The following is a 25,822-nucleotide window of genomic DNA, read 5'->3' as shown; positions in this document are numbered from 1 at the left end:
GTGCAGTTGCTTTGGAAAAACAATTCAGCAGTGTCTAAAGTTAAGCTACCATATAATTCAGCAATTTGACCCAGTACTTTCCCTAAGAGGGATAAAAATGTATGTACACACAAGGTCTTAAACAAGAATGTTCATAACGCCCTATACATAATAGCCAAAAACTATAAACAAAGCAAATGGCCATTAATAGGAGAATGGATGACCACTTGTGGTATGGTCATACAATGGAATACTGTTCAACAATTAAAAGCAACTACTTACTGATACAACAGCATGGATGAATCTCATTGATATTGAAGTCAGATGCAAAGCAGAAGAAAGACACAAGGCAGTGCGTATTGTAGGTCTCCATTTATATGAAATTCAAGAAAAGATAAAACTAATCTATGGTCATTGAAATTTGAAAATAGTTGACTGGGCACAGTGGCTCACGCCTGTAATCCTAGCACTTTGGGAGGCCGAGGTGGGCAGATCACATGGTGAGGAGTTTGAGACCAGCCTGGCCAATATGGTGAAACCCCATCTCTACTGAAAATACAAAAATTAGCCAGGCGTGGTGGCAGACACCTGTAATCCCAGCTACTCGGGAGGCTGAGGCAAGAGAATTGCTTGAACCCGGCAGGCAGAGGGTGCAGTGAGCTGAGATTGCGCCACTGCACTCCAGCCTGGGCGACAGAGCAAGACTCCATCTCAAAAAAAAAAAAAAAGAAAGGAAAATAATTGCCATGGGGTGGTGGTGGATTGTCTGGAAAACTGGCACAAAATAACTTTCTGGAGCAATGAAAATGTTCTAGATCTTGACTGGGTGGTGTATACAACTGCTAAATGTCATCACGTTCAACATATAGGTCTGTGGAATTTATTGTATGCAAATTATACCTCAATTTTTAAAAATTACAAAGGACTAACATTAAAGTTTGGGCCACAGTTTAGTTGTTCCTCTAATGTTGTCCACTAGTTTTTCCCATTTTTTCCCAATCACAAATTATGATACAATGACTATCTTTTGTGCATATGTGAAATTACCAATATTAAACCTTTTGACCCTTAAAAATGACAAGTTTGTATGGTCAAACCTAGTAGATTTTTAATATTTTGGATTATTCCCATTATCCCCATTTTTAGTTAGGTGACTTGAGAAAAGTTTACAAATTTTGTTGATACTCATTGCTAAACTGCTTTTTCTACCAGTTTTATAAATGTATACTCCTTTTACAAAAGTGTCTCTCAGGTTGGTGCAAAAGTAGTTGCAAGTATACTTGCAATGGCAAAAGCCGCAACTACTTTTGCACCAACCTATGACTTGAATCCTGTTTAGTTCTTCAAATTTTGATAGACACTTATCTTTCACATCCACGTGCACGTTCCTCTCTGCCCAGCACTTTGTACATCTCTCATGGCTCATAACACATTGTTCTTCCATCACGTATGTGTACACATATGGCTGTATAGGAAAACAGCTTCTGGAGGATAAGAACAATTTGTTTTGGGTTTTTTTTTATTTTTAATAAAATCTCTAGCTTGATGCCTTATGCATTTCATTTATTCATTCAACTAACATCTTCCAAGTTCACGTAAGGGACCAGTTATCTGTGAATGGTGTAACGGGCCTTCAAAAAGTCCACGAAACTAAACATTATCAGTTTCAAATATACCTGACAGGTCTCATTTTAACAATCATGCCCCACGTTTTAAGTTCCCAGACTGCGACCTTCCCATGTTTTTGGTGCTCTAATCTGGAAACAAAAACTCTGAAAATTTAGTTTTGAATTATGTGAGGGCCTTTCCCTGGGCCCTGCTAATAATTCCTTAAAATGCTCCCCAGAACCACATGTTGGGGAACTTAGGATAATCAGTGAAATCTAGGGCAGCCTGTTGGTCTGGGACTTTTCACAGGACTCTGAAGGGCGCCGGAGTAATTAATTCCTTTATAAGGACAGCAGTGCAGTGAATATGCAAATCGTCGCAGCAACAAGCTCCTTCCAGTTCCGGAGTGCCCGCAGGCTCCTCCCGGTCGCTGCCGTCGCCTAGCGAATGGGGCGGGGGCTCGCACGGTCCCCGCAGCGCCCCGAGACTAGCCACACCGGCTCGGCCCCGCGTCCCAGAAAGCCACCGCAAGCTCCCGCCGCCCCGCCCCGGGCGCGCGTCCCGAGCCCCACCCGCGCGCCCGGCAGGAAAGGGCGTGCCTGCGCTGCCGCCCACGCTCGCTCCAGCCGTCCGACTCTGGGCCGGGACCGCGCGTGACCGGCGCCGCGAGCGAGAGGCACGAGCGCGCGCCCGGGCCAGTGAAGGGCTCGGGGATGGACTGCGGCTTGGTCGGCGGCCAAAGGACCCAGCGCCTGCCCGGCCATCGGAGGCTTCTGTTCTTGCCCGCGGGCCTCAGCGGAAGACCCGGAGGCAGCGGAACCTCAGCACGCCGCTGCTTCTCTGCGCTCTCCGACGGTCTGGGGGCGCTGCGCCCTCGCGCCCCGGCGACCCGCGGCTGCGTGTCACGTGCCTCGCCGCTGCTCCTCCTCCTGCTAGTGCCCTCCCCGCGCTTGGCCGCCGCAGCCCCGCGCCGGCAGCTAGGGGACTGGGAGCGGTCCCGCCTCGGGTATGCCGCACCCCCGGCCGGGCGCAGCGGCGCGTGGAGGTGCCCACCGGGCCTCGGTCTGGGCGTCGCCGCTGCCGCCGGCGCCCTTCCCCAGTGCAAAGGCCCGGCGCCTGCACTCGTTTCCTGCAGGAGAGGTGAGGCCTGGGTGGGAAAGGAGAGGGGGCTGGTCTCGCGGGGCTAGGCGGGGCGGGGACCTCAGCTACAGCCATCCCGAGGAAAGGCCTGGCAGGCCGAAGGGCAGGTCAGCCAAGGGCACCGGCATCTGCCCGGACTGTGGGGCGAAGGTCCGGGCCCGCCTTGCTCGGCCGCGGTGGCGGGGCTTAGCCCAGAAGAGACGAATTCCTGGGAATCCCGGGCGCTAAAGTTGGAGGGAGGTGCGTGCTGGGGCGGGGAGGTGGTGCCCGCCCACTCCTAGGGTCCGCTTCTGGGCACCGCCTTCCAGGCGTTCTGTTTGGCAGGGCGCAGCCTGTTGGCCGCTCAAGGGGAAGGGTTGGGTATGTCTGGGGAACAAAGCTCTGAGAAATGAAGGGATGGCTTTACAGTTTGATTTCAAATTCTGATGGAATCATTAATTCGTGGAGTCCTAGCGTCTACCCTGTCCCTGGCGCTTTTCCAGATGTGTAGGATATGTCAGTCCACAAAATGTTTTCCCTGTGGAGCTTAATTCTGGCGGAGGAGACGCAGTAAATGTGTATGGATATACGTATGCATAATTAATGTATATATAATTTATACATACATAATTTTATATATTCATAATTTGATAAATGGTACAGGAAAATTATAGGATAAGGCTTGGGAAGTGGAATGGTCTCCAGTCGTGAATTTAAATAGGGTGATCAGAATCGATTTCATTGAGAAGGTAGCATTTAATTAAATAGAGTCTGTATCCCTTCAGGACAGTCGCCTACTGAGAAATGAGTCATTAGGCGACTTCTTCCTTGTGTGAATATTGTAGGGTGTGCTTACACAAACCTGGATGCTACAGCCTACTACACAGCTAGACTAGCAGGTAGAGCCTAGTGCTCCTAGGCTATAAACCTGAACAGCATGTTACTGTACTGATACTAGAGGCAGTCTGAACACAATCGTATTTGCGCATCTAAATATAGAAAAGGTACAGTAAAAATATGTATTATAGTCTCATAGGCCACTGTCGTGTGTGCCCCTCTGTCCTGGGCTGAAAGGCAGTTGTGGGGCGCATGACTATTTAAAAAGGAGGTGAGAGAGATCACTGCCCTGGAGATGAGGGAAGTAAACAAGATCAACTTATTAGATAGCATATTGTTGATTAAAGAAAAAAATCATTTCGAATAATCAACAGACTTGGCAAAATGATCACTTTGGGCAGTCTATACATGTTCATTAGTAGCCATCACTAACCACACATTTTTCCTATTCAACAGATAGGCCCAGCAGCTGTTGACTATATCTAAAATTTAAGAATATCATTGGCTGGGGTAAAAACTGATTAGTAGAGCAATAAAGTGAAGGAAACTGTATATACAGAGTGGGGAATGAGTAGTGAACTCGGTGCCACTGTCCTTCAGAAATTAGGAGTCGGAGATGAGTTTGGTCTTTATTTCTGTATTGTGCCCTTTGTTGTGCTTTTTCTGACAAGCTAGTAATTTCCAATTTGTTTTTCTCTCAATACAAGAGTATGGGGTAAAAAGAGAGTGTTCTTTCTCATGGATTTGCTGACCAATCCGTAAGGTGGTACTGTTGTTTTAGTGTCAGCGATCTCATTCTTCAGTCATCATAAAAAATAAGTATGAACGCATAAAAACAGAAGCAGAGCAGGGACACAGCTAAGGAGGGGTGTATGCTCATTAACCAGCTAATGAGCGTTTCCCAACCACTTGTTTGCTTGGTACCTGAGGTTCTCAATTGGGCTACTTAAGGATATCATGAGTAGGAAGTTTGTATTTGGTTTCCACATTCTGTCCAAGGCTAACTTTGGGCCTCTATTGTAATTGTGGGTTTTTAATATCCTCTTGATATGCTGAAAGTCCCTAGAAAGGGGAATTGCATGTTACTCGTTAACACAGCTCAGTTGACTCACTTCCTTATGATCAGTGAGGAGTCTAGGAGTAGGCGGCGTCCTCAGGTACTGCCCTTTGACAGAAGGCAAGAGGGCATATCCTTCCCTCAGCAGGGGTTGGAGTGCCCACTGGGAAGTGGCCAGCCCTTCTGTTGACTTTTCAGAGGCAGGATTTCTTGGAAATAAGCTTGCTGTTTCTGGTTCCAATCTTTCTGAAAAAGAACAACAACAAAAAACTATAGTATCTAAATTGGCGTTACAAAGTAGTCATGTGATTGTTTTGTTTATGTGGGAGTGGGGATGAAGAGGTTATGTTCTAAATACATGAATGGTAATTTTCTTACTAGAAACAAGGAATTTGGGTCTAGAGTAACTCTGTCACTCTTCACAAGCCAGTCCAGACTCAGGTGTTTTCAAGTTCCCTGACACATGGGACAGTCCAATAGAGTTCTAGGGCAGGTGAGGTGATCCTTAAGAGGTCCCTTAGATAAGTGCTTTCATTCATTCACTCCCACTTTCTCAAGCTAGGTCTCTTCTGTGTTGGGCAGACATCCTGGGTCTCTTCTTATGGAGGCCAGTTTCTGTCTCAGGACTGGAAATAAACTAAAAAAGAGATACCAGATTTAAGTGAGCTCATTTGTGTGAAAAGGGAAGAACTGAGGAGAAAGGAATTCATTTCAAATTTTCCCTCTAGACAGTTTCATAATCCAGATTGTAGAAGTCATTATAGTTCAATTACTATATATATATACACACACACATATGTATATATAGATACACTTATATATACACACACACACACACACATATATATATTCCTAGCCTGCTGTATGCTAGACCCTTTGCCAGCTGCTAAAGATAAAAAATGAGCAAGACTGGCTGCTCCTGGGCAGCTTGGGCAAATAGATAATACAGATGAGGAAATAAGGTATTAAGTGCTATGATGAGCTATCTGTACTGAACTGAGAACACAGGTATGGGAGTAATAAAGGTTGCTCCCTTAGCTGGGTGGAGGAAGCAGAGAGAACCATAAAATGTAAAAAAGAAAATGCCACATCTGAAACATAATGTATACTCAGTAAATTGGCAATTTAATGAAGAAAGGTAAAAAGAATGCTTAAAGTTTAACAGTTGGGAAAGGGGAGCAAGCCGTGCTTAAGCATGGAATTGCAGGAAATAGAATAGCTTAGGTTGCTAGAAAGAAAGCTGAAAGGATAAGTGTGGTCATAAATAGCAAGGGCTTTGTATGCCAGGTCAAGGACCTCGTGTCATAGCACAGTGGTTCTTCGAATCTAAGGGCCCAGTTTTACCAACAAACACATACAAACACACATAAGTCATTGCACTTTATATTTTGTAGTCTACAAATGGTTCTTGATACAGATATGGATTATTGCATCTCTTGCTCTCATCTTGATGCTTACAATGACCACAGTTACTCTCTTCTTCCCAAGTTGTGGGTAGGCTGGGAACGACTCCCATAGGCTGCAGCGAAGTGTCAGATCTGTAGGGTTCAGTCCACATCACATTTTTGCTTACTCTCGATTTTATTGTAGGGTAATCAGGGGTGAAGGACTGACAGTGGAAGCTGATCAGCTGCAGCATCTTTCTGGTCATTCAGAGGCCTGCTGGGGAAACCTTTGACCTTTGAGTTGGCAGGTGACCCTTCTTGCTCCTACCAGTCTTCTACAACACCAGACCTCAGACTGGTGCCAGTTAATGGCAAAATTTGAAAAGTAGTGACAAATATGTAACAAGATTTTCATATACTAAGTTGATTAAATGGAAGTTCTATAGATTGTTCATCTTTTTTTTTTTCTTTTGGTGTCATAATTTCTTTTTTAGTATAATATTTAATAGTAGTAAGCAGCTATATTTAAATGTTCTTTCATGACAATTAAAAATTGGCAACTCAAATATTGTTTGATTTTATTTTTTATTTTTGTTTTTTTTTTGAGATGGAGTTTTGCTCTGTCACCCAGACTGGAGTGCAGTGGTGCAATCTCGGCTCACTGCAACCTCTGCCTTTTGGGTTCGAGCAATTCTCTTGCCTCAGCCTCCCGAGTAGCTGGGATTACAGGTGCCCGCCACCACACATGGCTAATTTTTGTATTTTTAGTAGAGACGGGGTTTCACCATCTTGGCCAGGCTGATCTTGAACTCCTGACCTCATGATCCACCTGCCTCAGCCTCCCAAAGTGCTGAGATTACAGACGAGAGCCACCGTGCCCGACCTTTTAATATTTTTGTTTTAGATACAGGATCTTCGTTTGTCACCCAGGCCGCAGTACAGTGGTGCGATCATAGCTCACTGCAGCCTCAAACTCCTGAGCTCAAGCCATCCCCCTGCCTCAGCCTCCCAAGTAGCTAGGAGTAGCTGAGACTACAGGCACACACCACCACACTCTGCTAATTTTTTTTTTTTTCCTGGAGACGAGGTCTTGCAATGTTGCCCAGGTTGGTCTCGAATACCTGGCCTCAAGTGATCTTCCGACCTTGGCCTCTCAAAGTATTAGATTTACAACCATGAACTAGTTCACTTGGCCCAATTTAAAAAAAGTGATTTTAGCAATTCATAAAATCTAAAAGCCAAGAAACTAAACCATATACTATACCACCTCCCTCAGATGAGTACCTTCAAACAAGAAGTTTACAAAATCGATTGGATCTAGGCTAAATGCACAAAAATTTATAGAAAAGGTAATGTAAAAATTGCTGGAAAATAGCTCTCTAAAGATAGGCTTTTGCAAAGACATTACAAGAAAAGAATGCTATTGACTGATATCTCTTATGATTAAAAATGAGAAAATCCTTAACAAAATACTAGCAATCCAAATCCAGCAACATATAAAAAGTGCAATGTACTTAAAGTCTAATGTACATTAAAGTATAATTTTCCTAAATCAATGGAAAGACATCCATTTTCATTGATCTGAATACTTAATATTAAGGTGGCAGTACTTTTCAAACTGATCTACAAATTTAACACATCCCTATCAAAATCCCAAGTGGTTTTCTTATAGAAATTGACACACAGATCCTAAAATTCATATGGAAATACAAGAAAACAAGAATAACCAAACAACCTTGACAAACAACAAAGTTTAAAACCCACATCTTGGGAGGCTGAGGTCAAGTCTCTAGTGAGCTATGATTGCACCACTGCACTCCAGCTTGGGCAATAGAGCGAGACCCTGCCTTAAAAAAAAAATGAAGAGCAACAACAACAACAAACACTTTCTGATGTCAAAGTTAAAACAGACTTACAAGTAATCAAGAAATTGTGGCACTGGCATAAGGACAAACATATAGATCAATGCATTAGAGTGGAGGCCTCATGCTTACAGCTCACTGATTTTCAACAAGAGTGACAAGACTTTTCAGCGGAAGGAATGGTGCTGGGACAACTAGATACCCACACGGAGAAGAATGAAGCTGAACCCACTACCACACACCATTTAAAACACTAATCCAAAATGAGTAAAAGACCTAAATGTAAGAGCTAAAACTGTAAAACTCTTAGAAGATATGGGTGTAAATCTTCAGGTACTTGGATTTCTTAGTGGTTTCGTACATGTGTTATCAAAAGCACAAGCAACAAAAGGAAAAACAGATGGGTTGGACTTCATCAAAAGTAAACTTCTGTGCTTCAAAAGACAGTATCAAAAAGTGAAAAGACAACCCACAGAATGGGAGAAAATATTTTCAAATCATAATCAGATAAGGAGCTTGTATCTAGAATATATAAAGAACTCTTACAGCTCAGTAATAGGAAGACAGCCCTATTAAAAATGAGCAAAGGACTTTGCCTTAGTCTGTTCTGTGCTGCTGTAAGGGAATAACACAGACTGGTAATTTATAAAGAAAAGAGATACATTTCTTGCAGTTCTGGAGGCTAGAAAGTTGAAGATTGAGGGGCCCACATCTGGCCAGGCCCTTCTTGCTGCTTCATAACATGGCGGAAGGCAGAACAGCACACATGTCAGGGAAGGGGTGGCAAACTCATTCTTTTATCAGAAACCTACCCCTGAGATAGCAGCATTAATCCATTCATGAACAGAGCCTTCCCAATAGCCTAGTCACCTCTTAAAGGACCCACCTCTCAACACTGGTGTGTTGGGGATTAAGTTTTCAACACATAAACTTTGGGGAACACGTTCAAACCATAGCTGACTTGAATACACATTTCTCCAAAGAAGATATCCAAATGGCCAGCAAGCCCATAAAAAGATGCTCAACATCATTAGTCATCAGGGAAATGCTAATTAAAACCACAGTGAGATACCACTTGACGCCCAATAGGGTAACTATAATTTTTTAAAAACCCAGATAATAGCAAGGGTTAGTGAGGATGGGGAGAAGTTGGGACCCATGTGTGCTGCTAGAGGGGGTGTAAAATGGTACAGCTGCTTTGGAAAACAGTCTGGCGGCTGCTGAAACAAACATAGAGTTATCATATGATCCAGCAATTCTACTCCTAAGTGTACACTCAAGATCATTGAAAACATAACGTCCATATAATTCATAATAGCTAAGAAGTAGAAACAACCCAAGCATCTTCCAACTGATAAATGGATAAACAAAATTTAATATAGCTATACAGGGGAGGAGTATTCAACTAAACAAAGAAATGAAAGTACTGACGTGCTACAACATGGATGACCCTTGAAAACATGCTAAGAAGCCAGTCACAAAAGGCTATATATATTATATGATTCAGTTTCTGTGACATCTCCAGAGTAGATAAACAGAAGAGACAGCAAATAGACCAGTGCTTGTCCTGGGTATGGTTGGGGGCAGTGGAGAAGGGCTGGGGGAATTGGAAGGTGACAGCTAAGGGGTACAGTTTGTCTTGAGAGTGAAAAAGTATTCTAAATTTGATTGTGGGATGCTTGCACAACTCTGTGCCAAAACCTATTGAATTGTATGCTTGAAATTGGGTGAATGGTGTATCTCAGTGAAGCTGTTATAAAATACCAGGTAGGCTTTGGGGTATGCCTTACTTTCTCAGGATGCTGAGTTGCTTCTGTTTTGCATTAAGTCTGTTTTGAGCTTACTGTCCTTTCCACCCTAGAGCTAAGCCTGTCTGCTGGACACCTGCAGCTGGAGCGCAGAAGGAGAGATTTCACCTCTTCTGGGAGTAGGAGGCTCTACTTTGACACTCATGCCTTAGTTTGCTTACTGGAAGACAATGGTAATCCTCTCTCATTTGTCATTTAGTGCCTTAGAAAAACACTTTAAATTATGACTTCTCTTGTGGTTTCATTTAGTTTCTCATACTTCTCTTTGACTTTTATTTTTTATTTGTATTTAATTTAATTAATTTATTTGTTTAGAGACAGGGTCTGGCTCTGTTACCTAGGCTGGATTGCAGTGGCACAATCTTGGCCCACTGTAACCTACCTCCCAGGCTCAAGCCATTCTCCCACCTCAGCCTCCAGAGCTGCTGGGACTACAGACACATACCACCACGTCTGGGTGATTTTTATATCTCTTTGACTTTCAAGCCTATGGGTAATCTTTTAATTAATCTCCATTTTTTAAGTCCTCATTTTTTGCTTGAGGACATTTTTGTTTCATCAATACACTGGAGACTTTTCTCACACATTATCTCTTTTTCAAAGTGAAGTGTATTTCTGTAGCATCACCATGGAAGTACAGTGTTATAGGTAAAAATTTAGACACAAGTCAGCAAAGCTGAGGAATGATTCCTATGACAACAGTGTCTGAAGCACAGAAGTGATAGTTTTATTACTGTGCATCTTGTGTGCTTTTTAAAATCCTGTGAAATGGAAATGTTGTCAAGTAGCAGTTCTTGATAATTTCAACTTACTGTTCTTTTTTCTTTTTTCTCCTTTTTTTTTGAGACGGAGTCTTGCCATGTCACCTAGGCTGGAGTGCAATGGCACAATCTCGGCTCACTGCAACCTCTGTCTCCTGGGTTCAAGCAATTCTCCTGCCTCAGTCTCCTGAGTAGCTGGGATTACAGGCAAGTGCCTCCATGCCCAGCTGATTTTTGTATTTTTAGTAGAGTTGGGGTTTCACCATGTCGGCCAGGCTGGTCTCGAACTCCTGACCTTGTGAGCCACCCGCCTCAGCCTCCCAAAGTGCTGGGATTACAGGCGTGAGCCACCGTACCTGGTCCTCTTTTTTCTTTTTAATAGTCAGGCTGACATTCTCCCTTATTGCTGTTAAGGTAAAAAAGATTGCTGTGGTATATATGGCGTTCATTGAAAATGCACTTTAGACTTAGAATGTAGGGAAGATTCTCGTACTAAATCATATTTAGACAAATACACTGATTATAATTCTCTATATGGTGACACATTCTCAAAAATCAGAATTTCAAAGTAGTGTAAATTGTGCTTGTGAAATAAATCTCCCTGTGTTTTTAGTTCATTGTGTAGTTATTTGTCCAGTTATACATGTTTGTGTCAGAAAAGCTGTTCTCTGTAGAGGTGCTTTACATGCCTAAGACAAAGTTTGATGGAATGAGTTATTCTGTGCTTTGTGGGAGAGAGCGGCTCTGGGCTCGAGCCTAACTCTGCAGACTTCTAGTCGCATAGCGTAGGAAGCCTTTCTCCCCTTCTCTGTTTCTATTTGCCCATCTGTAGTATGAGTGTAATAAGAATTCCAAAGATCTTTTTGAATATTAAACAAGATAATATGCATGAATGAACTTTGGAAAAAGTGTCATATGCTGTGTAATAATTTTGACTTTTCCTGTCAAACAGTAGGCTTTTTTTTGCCAAAACTTCTTTCAGTTCAGAATTTAAAAGAGAAAAGTAGAAGTGAGAGGGGAGCATGTAAAGTTACTCTGATAAGGCCAGGCGAGGTGGCTCATGCCTGTAATCTCAGCACTTTAGGAGGCTGAGGCGGGAGGATCGCTTGAGCCCATGAGTTCAAGGCCAGTCTGTGTAACATAGTGAGAGCCTGTCTGTACCAAAACAAAACAAACAAACAAAAAAATTGATAAGCAGAAGTCTTCCTAGTTTTCTTGATTTTAAACCTTAACCCATGATTATTTGCATCTTTCAAGACTGTGGTGTGAGGACCGCACTGCAGTACGTGGTGTGGAGGGGCTATTCAATCCAACATGGATGAATGGGGTGGGTGTCTGAGATGACTGGCTGAGTAGGAGGCCAGGAAGGACTTTTTAAGGCATATTCTACCCTTTACCAGACCTGTGTCTTCAGATTAACAGAATTTCTCATATGCCTGTGATCTCACTGACCCTGGTTCTGTCCTATTCCCTCGTGTCTACAAAAGATTAATTTCTGCCTCATAACTCAGTAGGTTTTCACATTTCCACTTTTTTTTATCCCTTTCTTCTCCCACAAGTGGTTATAAAGTATATGGCTTTAGAGTTTGTTTTACAATCAACATAAGTTCTCTTTCTACCTTTATTTTTCTTTTCCTTTTTCTTTTTTTTGAGACAGTCTCACTCTTTTGCCCAGGCTGGAGTGCAGTGGTGCAGTCCTGCATACTGCAACCCCCGCCTCCTGGTTTCAAGTGATCCTCCCACCTGGTCCTCCTGAGTTGCTGGGATTACAAGCTTACACCACCACACCTGCATAATTTTTCTGTATTTTTAGTAGAGACGGATTTTCACCATGTAGGCCAGGCTGGTCTCAAACTCCTGACCTCAAGTGATCCACCCTCCTTGGCCTTCCAAAGTGCTGGGATTACAGGCATGAACCACTGTGTCCAGCCGCCAAAACTAATTATGTTTAAACATGAACTCTTTTTTTTAAAATTAAAAAAATTTTTAAATTTTATTTACATTAAAATGGAGATGGGATCTCACTATGTTGCCCATGCTGGTTTTTTAAACTCCTGGGCTCAAAGGTCCTCCTGCCTTGGCCTCCCAAAGTGTTAGGATTACAGGCATGAGCCACCACACCCAGCCAGTGAACTCTTCTTAATAAAGCTTTAAAATTTACAAAAGTTTAGGTTGAGTTTTTAAAAACTAGGAAGACAGACTAGAAAAAAGAAAACAGATTCAGAGCTAAACAATGTTAACATTTTGGTGGGTAACCTTTTATTTATTTTTTTTCCTGGACATGTGCACAACACACATGATGAAAAATTAAAGGATTTTGATGAAAGTGATGGCAATAGGTCTTTGGAGGTTTTTTCCTTCTCCTTTAAATCTGTGTCTTTGGTTTTTTTGTTCATTATAGTCCCATGCTTCATCTCATCCAAACAAATTCCATTAATTAAGTACTACTTTATTCCAATACACAATTAATTACAGGAATCAATAGATTCTTCTGAAATTCTTATAGCTAGAAGCATTTAATAGAACTGTTTCCCAGGCACTCAGTTTTAAGCATTTAATTAGAATTTATGTGAAATATGAGTTACTACTCAACGTTTTTAAAAACAGTACCAAGTACTGGCCAGGCGTGGTGGCTCACACCTGTAATCCCAACACTTTGGGAGGCCAAGGCGGGCGGATCACCTGAGGTCGGGAGTTCGAGAACAGCCTGACCAACATGGAGAAACCTCATCTCTAATGAAAATACAAAATTAGCTGGGCATGGTGGCACATGCCTATAATTCCAGCTACTCCGGAGGCTGAGGCAGGAGAATGTCTTGAACCTGGGAGGTGGAGGATGCTGTGAGCTGAGATCATGCCTTTGCACTCCAGCCTGGGCAACAAGAGCAAAACTCTGTCTCAAAAAAAAAAAAAAAAAAAAAAAGCAAGTACTGCATTGAATCCTCTAATCATTCAATTCAGTACCATTTATTGACGGAATACCAAAGAACATATTTTTTCCACTTTGGGTCCCCCAGACTGGTTACTGAAGAGAATTGTGCAGGAAAAATGAAAGAACGGCTTTTGTCTTTTAACATTAAGTTAGCCAACGGCTAGAGGACTATATAGTCAATGATTTGACTGCCTTATGCTAGACATAAAACAGCTGAGCTTTCTTATTTAAGGAAATTATTTTTTAATAACGTACACATTACAAAATTAAAGAAATATTGTCCACCATAGAAAATCTACATAATGCAGAGAAACATAAAGAAGAAAACAAAAATTACTATGAATCTTTGTTAAATTATAAAAACAAGAATTGCATCTGTAATTTTGAGTCTTGCCTTTTTTCACTTGACATTGACTTGCCGACATTGTCTATGTCATTAAATAGTCTCTGAAAACGTGACTTTTGATAGCGAGGAAGGACTTACAAACCAGTCAGCAAAGCCACCAGTACCTGGGGAAGCCAGCTTGTTTCGTCCTTGCTCTGAGTGACCAGCAAGTGGTAGTTTGTGGCCCGGCCCTCCTCCCTGCCTCCTACCACACTGTGCTGTACCCCTGCTCCTGGATTCGGACATTCACATGAATGTGTGCATTTGCTGTGGGCTTTTGTAACTCTGAGCATGATTTTTTTTTGCCTGTGTGCTTGCTTAGGGTTTGCTACTCAACAAGCAGAAATCATTGTGTCTGCACTGGTCAAGATCCTGGAAGCCAACATGGACGTCATCTACAAAGATATGGTCACCAAGATGCAGCAGGTTAGCCTTGTCGGGTGGCTTAGCACATTAGGACTGTGAGGATGGGGTATTGTTTGTAGTAATGTTTTAATGTAATTTTTTAGATAATACCCAGTTGAAAAGTATATAGTAACTTTTACCATGATGAAGAGGCAAAAGATTACAGTGGCATAAAAAATACTTACTCAGAGCTATTTAGTCAACAGTTGTAGAATTGTTATGCTTGAAAGCTCACTGTTCAAAATTATTCCAGTGAAATATACTTTAATAAATGGAGACATGGCCTGAATTACAGTATGACAGCATCGTGTTCTCAAGTCTTCAGATCACCACCCTTTTAGCTGTGATTCACTTGGTAACGATAACCAGATATGTGGTTTTTGTTTTTTTTTGTGTTTTGGGTTTTTTTTTTTTTTTTGAGACAGGGTCTCACTCTTTCACCCAGGCTGGGGTGCAGTGGTACAGTCTCAGCTCACTGCAGCCTTGACCACCAGTCCTCCTAAGTAGCTGGGATTACAGGTGTGCACTGCTACAACTGGCTAATGTTTGTACTTTTTGTAGAGATGGGGTTTCACCATGTTGCTTAGGCTGGGCTCGAACTCCTTGGCTCAAGCAATCCTCCTACCTTGGCCTCCCAAAGTATTGGGATTACAGGTGTGAGCCACCTTGCCTGGCCAGATATGTACTTTTTTTTTTTCCTTTTCCTTTTCCCGTTTTGGAATAAAGGATGACCTCACTGAACCTCTTCTTGTGTCCACATTCTCCTGGTTTCTCAATGAGAAGATAGCACATTGAGATGATAGGAAGTGGACTTTTTACGGTAGACTAGATTATGTGTTGTGTTTTTCTTTTCCCAGGAAATCACTTTTCAGCAAATAATGTCTCAGATTGCGAATGTGAAAAAGGATATGATTATTTTGGAGAAGAGTGAATTTTCAGCCCTCAGAGCAGAAAATGAGGTAAAACAGCCACTCACACTTAGAAAGTTGATTATATTAAGACATTGAGATAAAATATATACACATAAAAGATCTCACATAAGTGTACATCTCAGTGAATTTTCATACAGTGTGTACTTCCAGTCAGATCGAGCAGGAAAACTTGACCAGTGTCCCAGAAGTCCTTCTCATGCCTCTCAGTTGCCCCTGCCGCAGAGGAAACTGTCCTGGCTGATAACACCATTGACTAGTTTCGCCTATTCTAGAACCATTTGATGGTATCATGCTGTGTGTCCTGTAGCAAGAGATCACTTTTTTCATTGTCTGTAGTCTTACGTGAATATGCCCCCATCATTCTATTGTAATGTAAATTAGAATTATTTCCAGTTTTTGGTTATTTTGAATAATTGCTGCTGCAAAATCTCTCTTGCATTCCTTTAAATAGAGCATATGGGATCAGCATGTAAATAAGTGCTCTCTCTGCATCTTTGATTTTCAGTCATTTGTAAAGTCCCATAGGGAAGGCCATTTATTGCCTGTTGACCCTAGCCTTGTAAGAAACCTTCTAGCAAAAAGTAAAGTGGTAAAGTTTCAGATTCTCTAGGTTGTCCTTGAAATCAGTTAATTGAGGGTAGAATTGGTTAAAAGATAAACTGACAGAGATACTAAATAAAGCAGGGCCACTGAAGGCAAATGTGTATGCCAAACACAACTGAGTTAACTTTACGTAGCCTTCAAGATGAATTCAAACTTATTTCAGGATACATGTGTTGTAATGCCATTCTGCAATCAATACGGTGTTCTGAACGGAGGAAAAACTTGAAGAACTTGTGCATAAATACATATTGTAATATTTGTTGATTACTGCATTTTATGCTGTTCTTTCTAAAGACTTATTTTTTTAATGTGTTTTTAGAAAATAAAACTCGAACTACATCAGTTAAAACAACAAGTAATGGTAAGATTCACTTTCCTGTTTGTTGGCTTGTTTGTAATTATATAAACTTATTAAATAGTATAATATTAGAAATGGATATTTTTGAAACTTTAATTCTATGTGAAATGTTTGTGTAATATGCCTCAAAAGTATACACTGGAAGATTTAGCTAAGAACACAGCCAATGAATGAATTACTGTTGTGTATAACCATATTCATTAAGAAAATTGTGGCCGGGCACGGTGGCTAATGCCTGTAATCCCAGCACTTTGGGAGACTGAGGCGGGTGGATCACCTGAGGTCAGGAGTTCGAGACCAGCTTGGCCAACATAGTGAAACCCTGTCTCTACTAAAAATACAAAAATTAGCTGGGCATGGTGGCAGGCGCCTGTAATCCCAGCTACTCGGGAGACTGAGGCAGGAGAATCACTTGAACCTGGAAAGTGGAGGTTGCAGTGAGCTGAGATTGCGCCATTGCACTCCAGCCTTGGCAACAAGAACGAAACTCTGTCTCAAAAAAAAAAAAGAAAAGAAAAGAAAATTGTATTCTAGGAGGAATTAAGTCATTTTTAAGTCAAAGTTTTTCCAAAGTAGCTGTATGGAAGGAACTCTTAAATTCTCTTAGACTGTCTTTAGAGAAACACACATGATTTTTAAATGCTTACTGTGCCAGCTATTTGATGATTTTTTAAATAGCAAAAACATAGATGTTAAAGAAAAAGACTTTGATGTGTATCAGAGAAAAGGCTCTGTGTAAACCAGATTTTAATATTTGGCTGCTTTGAGTCCATCTTTGCTTTCCAAGGGTGTTTAAGATCAGCTTTATTCATAAGTTCCATTCAGAGATTGTATGAGGAGTCTTGAGGTTAAAAGCAGCAACAGGCTGGGCGCGAAGGCTCACGCCAGTAATGCGGCACTTTTGGAGGCCTAGGTGGGTGGACCACAAGGTCAGTAGTTCGACACCAGCCTGACCAACATGGTGAAACCCCATCTCTACTAAAAATACAAACATTAGCAGGGCGTGGTGGCATGCGCCTGTAATCCCAGCTACTTGGGAGGCTGACGCAGGAGAATTGCTTCAACCCAGGAGGCAGAAGTTGGAGTGAGCCATTGCACTCCAGCCTGGATGACAGAGCAAGACTCCATCTCAAAAAAAAAAAAAAAAAAAGGCATCAACAACCCACTCTAGACTGGCATAAGCATAGAAGGGGGTTATTTGTGTCTAACTGGGAAGTCCTGGGATGGGCTCCAGATGTGGCTTGGCCAGAGTTCCCTGATGCCAGGAGGCCTAGGTCCATTTCTCTGGAAGCCCCTGGCTCTGTCCTTCCCTGGGCTGCCTCCCCTAGGATAGGGACAGTGGGGGCAGTGGTCCTGCTGTCATGTCCTCAGAGAGTTTGAGTTTCTTACTTTGGATTTCTCCTTTGTTGTTTGCCTTCCTTTTAGGATGAAATGATCAAAGTCCGAACAGATACCAAATTAGACTTCAACCTAGAGAAGAGCAGAGTAAAAGAATTGGTACGTTCCTTTACTAAAAATACATTATGAATTAATTTATTTCTGGAATGGAATGCTTGATTAAGCCTACGTTTATATACATGTCATAGGTACTGTTAAATATCTGTTTACCAGTGTTAGGCTGTATTTTCTCCATTATATTCATTTTGGATTTAGACTTAAATTTGATGCTTTCAAAAGTAACATTAAAATTAAAATCCTAGTCAAATTAGTCAATTTGAATCTTTGTTTCAGAAATTATACATATATGTTACATAGACATTCATAAAGAAATTAAATGCTTTCTTGATCTATTTAATACTGACTTAAATCTTCGTAGGTCTTGATCTTGCAAAAGTTAAGTTGATTATCTCAGGCTTGAATAATAGTAAATTATTAATATTAAGTAATATTAAATTATACACTGGTATTCAAGATTAAAACATTTCTGGCTGGGCGCGGTGGCTCACGCCTGTAATCCCAGCACTTTGGGAGGCCAAGATGGGCAGATTACTTGAGGTCAGGAGTTCGAGACCAGCCTGCCTGCCCAACATGGTGAAACCCTGTCTCTACTAAAAATACAAAAAATTAGCCGGGCATGGTGGCGTGCACCTGTAATCCCAGCTACTCAGGAGGCTGAGGCAGGAGAATCTCTTGATTCAGGAAGCAGAGGTTGCAGTGAGCTGAGATCATACCACTGCTCTCTAGCCTGGGCGACAAGAGCAAAACTCAGTCTCAAAAAAAAAAATTTCTATGGTGTATTTTAAATGCAGTGAGAAGTTCGTGAGGGTATTTTGTTTTGTTTTGTTTTGTTTTTGGTGTTTTTGAGATGGAGTCTTACTCTGTTGCCAAGGCTGGAGTGCAGTGGCACCATATCAGCCCACTGAAGCCTCTGTCTCCTGGATTCAGGCAATTCTCCTGCCTCGGCCTCCCGAGTAGCTGGGATTACAGGCACCACCACCCCGCCCGGCTAGTTCTTAGATTTTTAGTAGAGACAGGGTTTCACCGTGTTGGCCAGGCTGGTCTCAAACTCCTAACCTCAAGTGATCTGCCCACGTTGTCGTCCCAAAGTGCTGGGATTACTGGAGTGAGCCACCGCGCCCGGCCTAAGGGTGTTTTGATAAAGATATGTGTCAGGTTGCCTCTAGTGATGTTTAACCCTGTCTGAATCTTCAGCTGTCTTTTTGCTCGGACTTTATTTGAATTTGGTTAACATCGGGTGCCTTTTTTATTCTCAGCATAATGAGAAATAGGACAGAGAGCATCTTGCACCAACACAAAACTGAATACACATGCAGAAACTGAGTACTCACAACTGTTTGTTGTCTTCACATTTTTGACAATTTGCTTTTAATTAAAATGTGCTGTAATAATAAATGAAGCAATACTGAAACTTAAGTAACCTACTTGTATTTTGGAACTGCCACTGGATTTCAAGAGTTAATCCGAGCTTTGTTATACAAAACAGTTATTAAGGCTGTGTTACCTGTCTTTCTAGTCTTACAACAACAGTCTCCACCCATAAAGATTAAATCACCTAGTATTACTAAAATAGTTAATGGCTATAGCATGTCACTGGTGTCCAGAAGAGGAGAAACTCGTTTGATTATCTTTGTTTTTATGGGTTGTGTACTCAAGAAAAACCAAATTCACTTGATGTAGGAAAATGACTGCATGTAGCTAACCAACCTGGGAAAAACTACATCAAGGACATCAGGAAATACAGGGCATGAATGTAGATGAAAGCCAGTGAATTTTTAAAAAATTTTATGTGGAGTCATTTTAATAACATAACTAGGCTGATACATATGTACATTTTTCAATCATGTAACATTTAGGTTTTACTCATTTTAAGTCCATGACATCATCCAGCAAACAAAAATTTTCCAGAAAATTTTTTCACAATTATAGTTTTTGTCTTTTAACCAAAATGAAAAAATTTCTGCCGGGCATGGTGGCTCACACCTGTAATCCCAGCACTTTGGGCGGCCAAGGTGGGTGGATCACCTGAGGTCAGGAATTCGAGGCCAGTCTGGCCAACGTGGTGAAATCCTGTCTTTACCAAAAATACAAAAATTAGCCTGGCTTGATGGCAGTTGCCTGTAGTCTCAGCTACGTGGGAGACTGAGGCAGAAGAATCATTCGAACCCGGGAGGCAGAGATTGCAGTGAGCCGAGATCATACCACCGCACTCCAGCCTGGGTGATAGAGCAAGACCCTGTCTCAAAAAAAAAAAAAAAGAAATTTCATTTTTCAAATACTCATATTTTTAAATTATTGGATATATAGAGTGGATCCATTCAGTGTTCTTATAAGAAAAGTAAAGCTTACAATATTTTGCAGATTTGATAATACAGCACTCAAAATACTTAACCTGATTTTATTTTACTTGAATTTACTAGTTAACTATGCTGATAAATATAATTTACATGTAATTATTTTATCTGGAATGACGATGTTGACCTTAATCTCCAGGAAGCAACCAATGCACAGAGTTTCAATTAAATCGTATCCATCACGACAGTAACTTTTTCTACATGACACAAAAGTGTCTTCGTGGTATATTTGAACAGTAACGGTGACTATGAATTGTTCTTACAGTCTTTTTTTAGTGTTTCATTATTATCATTTTAATTTCAATAGGTTTTGGGGGAATAGGTGGTGTTTGGTTACATGAAGAAGTTATTTAGAGGTGATTTCTGAGATTTTGGTGGCCCCATCACCCTAGCATTGTACACTGTACCCAGTGTGTAGTCTTTTGCCCCTCACCCACCTCCCACCCTTTCCCCCCAGTCCTCAAAGTCCACTGTATCATCCTTTTGCCTTTGCATCCTCATAGCTTAGTTCCCATCAAGCCAGTGAATTTATGTGATTTAGTACCCTAACTGGGAGGTTGTTCTTGGTAATCAAAAACTTAGATTACTCTGAAGCACAAGGTAGTAGTAAATTATGAAGCGAGTGTGTTTGTTACATGCATTGGTGAAGATGAGTTTTTTGGCTCATTCTTTTGGTAAAGTTATAATGTTAAATATTAAATTGAAAATTAACTATGATATTTACAGCCAGTTCCAAAAGCAGTATGTCATATAAAGTTTTTGGGCATGGGGATATATAGCTACATAGATGTTATTTTTAAAACCATGGCAGCATCAAGATTTAGGCTTCGCTTTTGTGGGTGAGTCGATGTTGAGTTAATGAAGACAGGTTTAGTGATGCACAAAATCTTGTTCCACGCCGCCCTCTAGTGGTGATCTGATGCATAGTGCTCTCCTGGTCTGAAACCCTGAGGTTTAAAGAGCCTTGTTCTTGGTTTTACAACCTACTCCTTGGCTTAGGGTTTGGGGGTTTTTTGGTTTTATTTTTCTCTCTCTCTCTTTTTTTTTTTTACTTCTAAGTTCCCAGTAATCCCAGGAGAACATTTTACAGCTAGAAAGTTTCTATATATTTCAAAGCATTAACTTTTTCGCTATATAACAAGGTTAATGTAGGTTTTAAAAGTCTTCATTTAAATTACTCATTGTCATTTGCTCAATTAAATCCTGTTGCCCACTCCTAAGGAGATAAGTCTGATTTCAATTTTATTGTCTCCAAAACTGCAGTAAATCTTTTCACTGACATTAATAACCAAAAGTGAGATACTTTAACTCTGGGTAGAATTAGTTCCTTTAGTAACACTGGATTACGACTATGCCCAAGTGGGTTTTTTTATTGTTATTAAAACCAACATGTGCAGGAGGCTAAGGCAGAATTGCTTGAACCCGGGAGGCAGAGGTTGCAGGGAGCCGAGATCAAGCCGCTGCACTCCAGCCTGGGCAATAGACTGAGACTCCATCTCAAAACAAAAAAACAAACCAAAAAAACCCAACATGTGGTGCGTTAGTGTATTTATGTTATTTACATTGTGTTTTATAATCACAGCACAATGTCTTTATCATAGAATAATAATCCTTGACGCTGTTTTTCCCCCAACTTCATACTTTTCCTGTCTTTTGTTGAGACTCAAGTAGTGACTTGTTTTGCTACTAGTTATGATGGGATAGCTCCTAAATTGAGTTGAGTCTCCATTTTCAACCCTCTTAAAACCAAAAACCATATGACTCAGCATCCGTGGAAATTGGTCCCCAGAGAGTGCTGCTACAACAGTGGGAGGGACCTAAAGCCATCACAGGAAAGATGCAGGGAGAAGTGATAGGTGACTAAGGAAATCCAGATATTGGAGGAATGAGTAAGTATACATAAGAAACTTTAGCCAGCATGGTAGGTCCTGCCTGTCATCCCAGCACTTTGGGAGGCTGAGGTGGGCAGATTACTCGAGCTCGGAAGTTTGAGACCAGCCTGGGCAATATGGCAAAACCCCATCTCTATGGAAAAAAAACAAAAAGAAACTTCAAATAACAGATATAAAGAGGCAGGTAGGCTACTTCATCCCAGAGTTGACTTTCCAGTGTTAACATATTCTAGGAGTTACTGAGACCAGAATATTTAAGGCACCAGAGAAGAAGAGAGAGGAGTAGATCAGAATCTGACCCATGTTACGTGTTTATTTCAGTATTCATTGAACGAAAAGAAGCTGCTGGAATTGCGAACAGAAATAGTGGCATTGGTAAGAAATGAGACTTTGATTTTTCTTTATCATTGTATTCATCTTTGCTTCATCCCATGCATGGCTGTTTGTAATGATAATAGTAACTTATATGCAGGTTTACTGTCATGGGAGTTTTTTACATTGTGCTAAAATACACACAACATAAAAATTATGATCTTAACCATTTTTAAGTGTACAGTTCAGTGGTATTAAGTACATTCACATTTTGGGGCAACCATCGCCACTGTCTATTACAGAACTCTTTATTTTGCAAAATTGAAACTCTGCACCCTTTATACATTCCCTTTTCCAACCCTTGGCAACCTCCTTTCTACTGTCTATGAATTTGACTATTCTACATACCTCATATAAATAGAACCATAGTGTTTGTCTTTTTGTGGCTGGCTTATTTCACTTAACACGATGTCCTGAAGGTTCATCCATGTTGTTGCAATGACAGGACTTTCTTCCTTTTTAATGCTGATTGGTATTCCATTATATGTATATACCACATTTTCTTTATTCGTCTGTCAAGGGCACTTGTGTTGCTTCCACCTGTTGACTTTTGTGAATAGTGCTGCAGTGGGCATGGGTGCACAGATGTCTGTTGGGACCCCCGCTTTCAGTTCTTTTGGGTATATATGCAGAAGTGGAATGCCACAGGATTTTTTTGCACTTCACAAAATATTTGGTTATCTTAATGGAAGATAGTTATCCTATGAAAGATTTAACTTTCTTAATGAAAGTTTCCTTTTCTTCTTTTTTTTTTTTTTTTTTTGAGATGGGGTCTCGCTCTGTCACCCAGGCTGGAGTGCAGTGGTGCAATCTCAGCTCCACTGCACCCTCCTTCACCTCAGCCTCTAGAGTAGCTGGGACCACAGGTGCGCACCACCACAGCCTGCTTGAAAGTTTGTTTTTCTGAACGAAAGTTTTACTAAGAAAGTTTAAATCTCACTAATTGAAGAATAGTGAGGAATGGAGAAGTCTCATTCTATTTTTAATTTATAGCATATGTTACTCCTTTTCCATACTGTATGGAACCTGGGGCCTCTGAAACACCCAAGAGGCTTTCATGAGAGAATTCCAGAATCCTGGGATATTTCTCTGGAATAATTTTCTACTCATCCAGGCATTTCTTTCTTTCTTTCTCTGCCTGAATTGGTAGATTCGTTGCTCTAGAAATTTTAGTGAAGTATTCCCACGGTTTTTATGCATTAATGCAGTTATACAACCCCCTATAAGGTCGGCCAAACCCACTGCCTTTTTGAGGGTTGATTATGTATCCAGTTTAACTGTATTGTATTTGGGGAAGGACACAAATTGGCCCTGGGTAGCCAAGCCTCATAATAATGAAACACTTGATATTTGAACATGAAAGAAGAAAGTTTTTTAAAAATATGACTAGAAATAGCTCAAGACAAGCACTGCTGCTTTTACATTATCTAAGACTCCATTTCTTGAAAACATTTTTGAGTTTATATCTTTGACTGAGGAGGATTTAGAAGGATGAGATGTAGCTGTTGCCTTTGAGAACAGACTGGCCTCATAATGCCACATCATTTATATAGCAACCTAGAGCTTACAAATGCTTTTTCACATAGATTATCGCATTTGATTCTCTAAACAGTCCAGGTAAAGGCAGGGCCACTGGTTTGGTTGTTTCATTTTGTTCTGTTTTCATTTTTTCAAATAGAAGAAAACTAAGGCCTAGAGAGGTTAAGGGTCCTGACCAATGCAGCATAGCATTAGGATCTTCACACTGAGACTAAAGCCCAGGCCTCCGTAGTCTTACCCAGGTTTCCCTGTGACTATGCCCCATTGGGAATGAGCTATAGGATGGTGAACAGAGGGGACATGCTGTGGTCTAACGCTATGACTCTCTTCATTTTAAAAGCATGCCCAGCAAGATCGGGCCCTTACCCAGACAGATAGGAAGATTGAAACTGAGGTTGCTGGCCTCAAAACCATGCTTGAGTCACACAAGCTTGATAATATTAAATATTTAGCAGGTAAGCTATTTTATATCTATTTAAATCAACCGGAAAAGAAAATAAATTTATAAAATAAGTCATTGACAGATACTGCGTTTCATTGATTCCAACACTTTCTGAAATATTTTAACATCTCTGAAATTGGAAAGCATCTTACAGTTTCCAGTAGATGAAGTATCGTACTTTAATTGGCACTTTTTCTTTCTTAGTAGTAAATAAAGTAATTGTGTATTTTATAATTGATAGAATTGGAAATTTGATAAGATACTGTAATCGAAGTATAGTTATTAGGGATTTTAATGAGATTCAAGACAGGAAATATTTTATGGATAAAATGGAAGGTGTTTCAGTTGTAATCTTTCTGCTTCAATTGGCGACACTCCTTTTAAGGAGTTACTTTACTTTCAAGATTTTTGATCCAAAAGAGAGAATGAACATTCATGTACCACCCCTGCACCCAAATTAACCATTATTTCAAGTCAGATTTAGCATCTTGGATTAATGAAATATTTTAAGGTCACAGCAGTATTTAACAGTGAAGTGTTGTTCTTTATATTAAATTGTGTGTCCCTGTCTATATAGTGCATATACGTAGACCTTGTGACCACAGAATTTTTGTGATTCGAAACGTTTATTGAAAAGTTTTCTTAGCCTAGGCAGCCCAGTGAGACCTAGTCTCTACAAAACAATGTAGCCAGGCATGGTGTCATCCGCCTGTAGCTTCAGCTTCTTGGGAGGCTGAGGCAGGAGGATCGCTTGAGCCCAGGAGTTTGAGGTGCAGTGAGCTGTAATCACACCATTTCATGGTACACTCTACCTGGGTGCCAGATGAGACCGTGTCTCTAAAACAAGAAAATAAAATAAGGGGTATGGGATTTGTTTTTTCAATAGGCAGGTGTTTCACGGAATATGGCACATCAGTGAGCAATCTAAGTTTCTAGGTTTTCTTAGTAAATAAGTGAATAAGTGTGTTTTCTTAAAAAAAAGATGTTCCCTCAAGTAACTTAATAGAACTAATAGTACTCTCAATTGTTTTTTTCTTACAGGGTCTATATTTACATGCCTAACAGTAGCTCTGGGATTTTATCGCCTGTGGATCTAATAAAGTGTCTATTTAAAGAGATTTCTACTGTTTTGCCTTAAGAATACCAGATTGTTGGCCAGGCACGATGGCTTACGCCTGTAATCCCAGCACTTTGGGAGGCCAAGGCGAGTGGATCACCTGAGGTCAGGAGTTCAAGACCAGCCTGGCCAACATGGTGAAACCCGTCTCTACTAAAAATACAAAAATTAGCTGGGTGTGGTGGCACGCCCCTGTAATCCCAGCTACTTGGGAGGCTAAGGCAGGAGAATCACTTGAGCCCGGGAGGCAGAGGCTACAGTGAATTATGGACACTTAACCAAGATAAAGAAGTCAGGTATTCCATAGCTATTCCTTATCTCCTTTCCGCTTAGTTGACTTTCTAACTGAGCGGCGCACAGTGCATGGAAGACTCCACTCAGCCAGACCAGGGAGCTTGGTGTTGCCTGTGGTTCACACCAACAGCAAACATTGGTGTCATTCTCTACAACTTAAATCTTTGGCATATAGAGGATTTGAGGGTCTCCATGTTCAGGGTACAGTGGCTTTAATAAGTGCTGGAAAATCACTGAAGCTAAACCCAGTCTCTAACATGAGGTAGTCCCTGTACCAGAGTATTGTTTCAGCTGTAGGTGGTTGTTATGTTAATAAGACAGCT

The 25,822-nt window shown here is 41.0% G+C and overlaps 1 protein-coding gene across 1 annotated transcript; it reads left to right on the top strand.

Annotated features, from left to right (window-relative positions):
- The first annotated feature begins 2,178 nt into the window (after window positions 1-2,178).
- MCUR1 (mitochondrial calcium uniporter regulator 1) lies at window positions 2,179-25,206 on the top strand. Its single transcript, XM_007973649.3, has 9 exons — window positions 2,179-2,727; window positions 9,709-9,828; window positions 14,056-14,159; window positions 14,996-15,097; window positions 15,993-16,034; window positions 17,457-17,528; window positions 22,057-22,110; window positions 23,987-24,101; window positions 25,130-25,206. Exons 1-9 carry the CDS (start codon window positions 2,301-2,303, stop codon window positions 25,183-25,185), a joined length of 1,092 nt encoding a protein of 363 aa, XP_007971840.2. The 5' UTR covers window positions 2,179-2,300; the 3' UTR covers window positions 25,186-25,206.
- Window positions 25,207-25,822: the final 616 nt, after the last annotated feature.

This window comes from Chlorocebus sabaeus, chromosome 17 (genome assembly GCF_047675955.1).
Source record: "Chlorocebus sabaeus isolate Y175 chromosome 17, mChlSab1.0.hap1, whole genome shotgun sequence".
NCBI classification, from domain to species: domain Eukaryota; kingdom Metazoa; phylum Chordata; class Mammalia; order Primates; family Cercopithecidae; genus Chlorocebus; species Chlorocebus sabaeus.
The sequence above is the reverse complement of the archived record's forward strand: the minus strand, read 5'-3'. Positions and strand labels throughout refer to the sequence as shown.

Excerpts from the sequence above, each read along its gene's own strand:
- MCUR1 (XM_007973649.3), top strand. The coding sequence starts at position 2,301 with ATGGACTGCGGCTTGGTCGGCGGCCAAAGGACCCAGCGCCTGCCCGGC. Across the intron at positions 14,160-14,995 it reads TGGTCACCAAGATGCAGCAG|GAAATCACTTTTCAGCAAAT; the intron begins GTTAGCCTTGTC and ends TTCTTTTCCCAG. Across the intron at positions 24,102-25,129 it reads TAATATTAAATATTTAGCAG|GGTCTATATTTACATGCCTA; the intron begins GTAAGCTATTTT and ends TTTTTCTTACAG.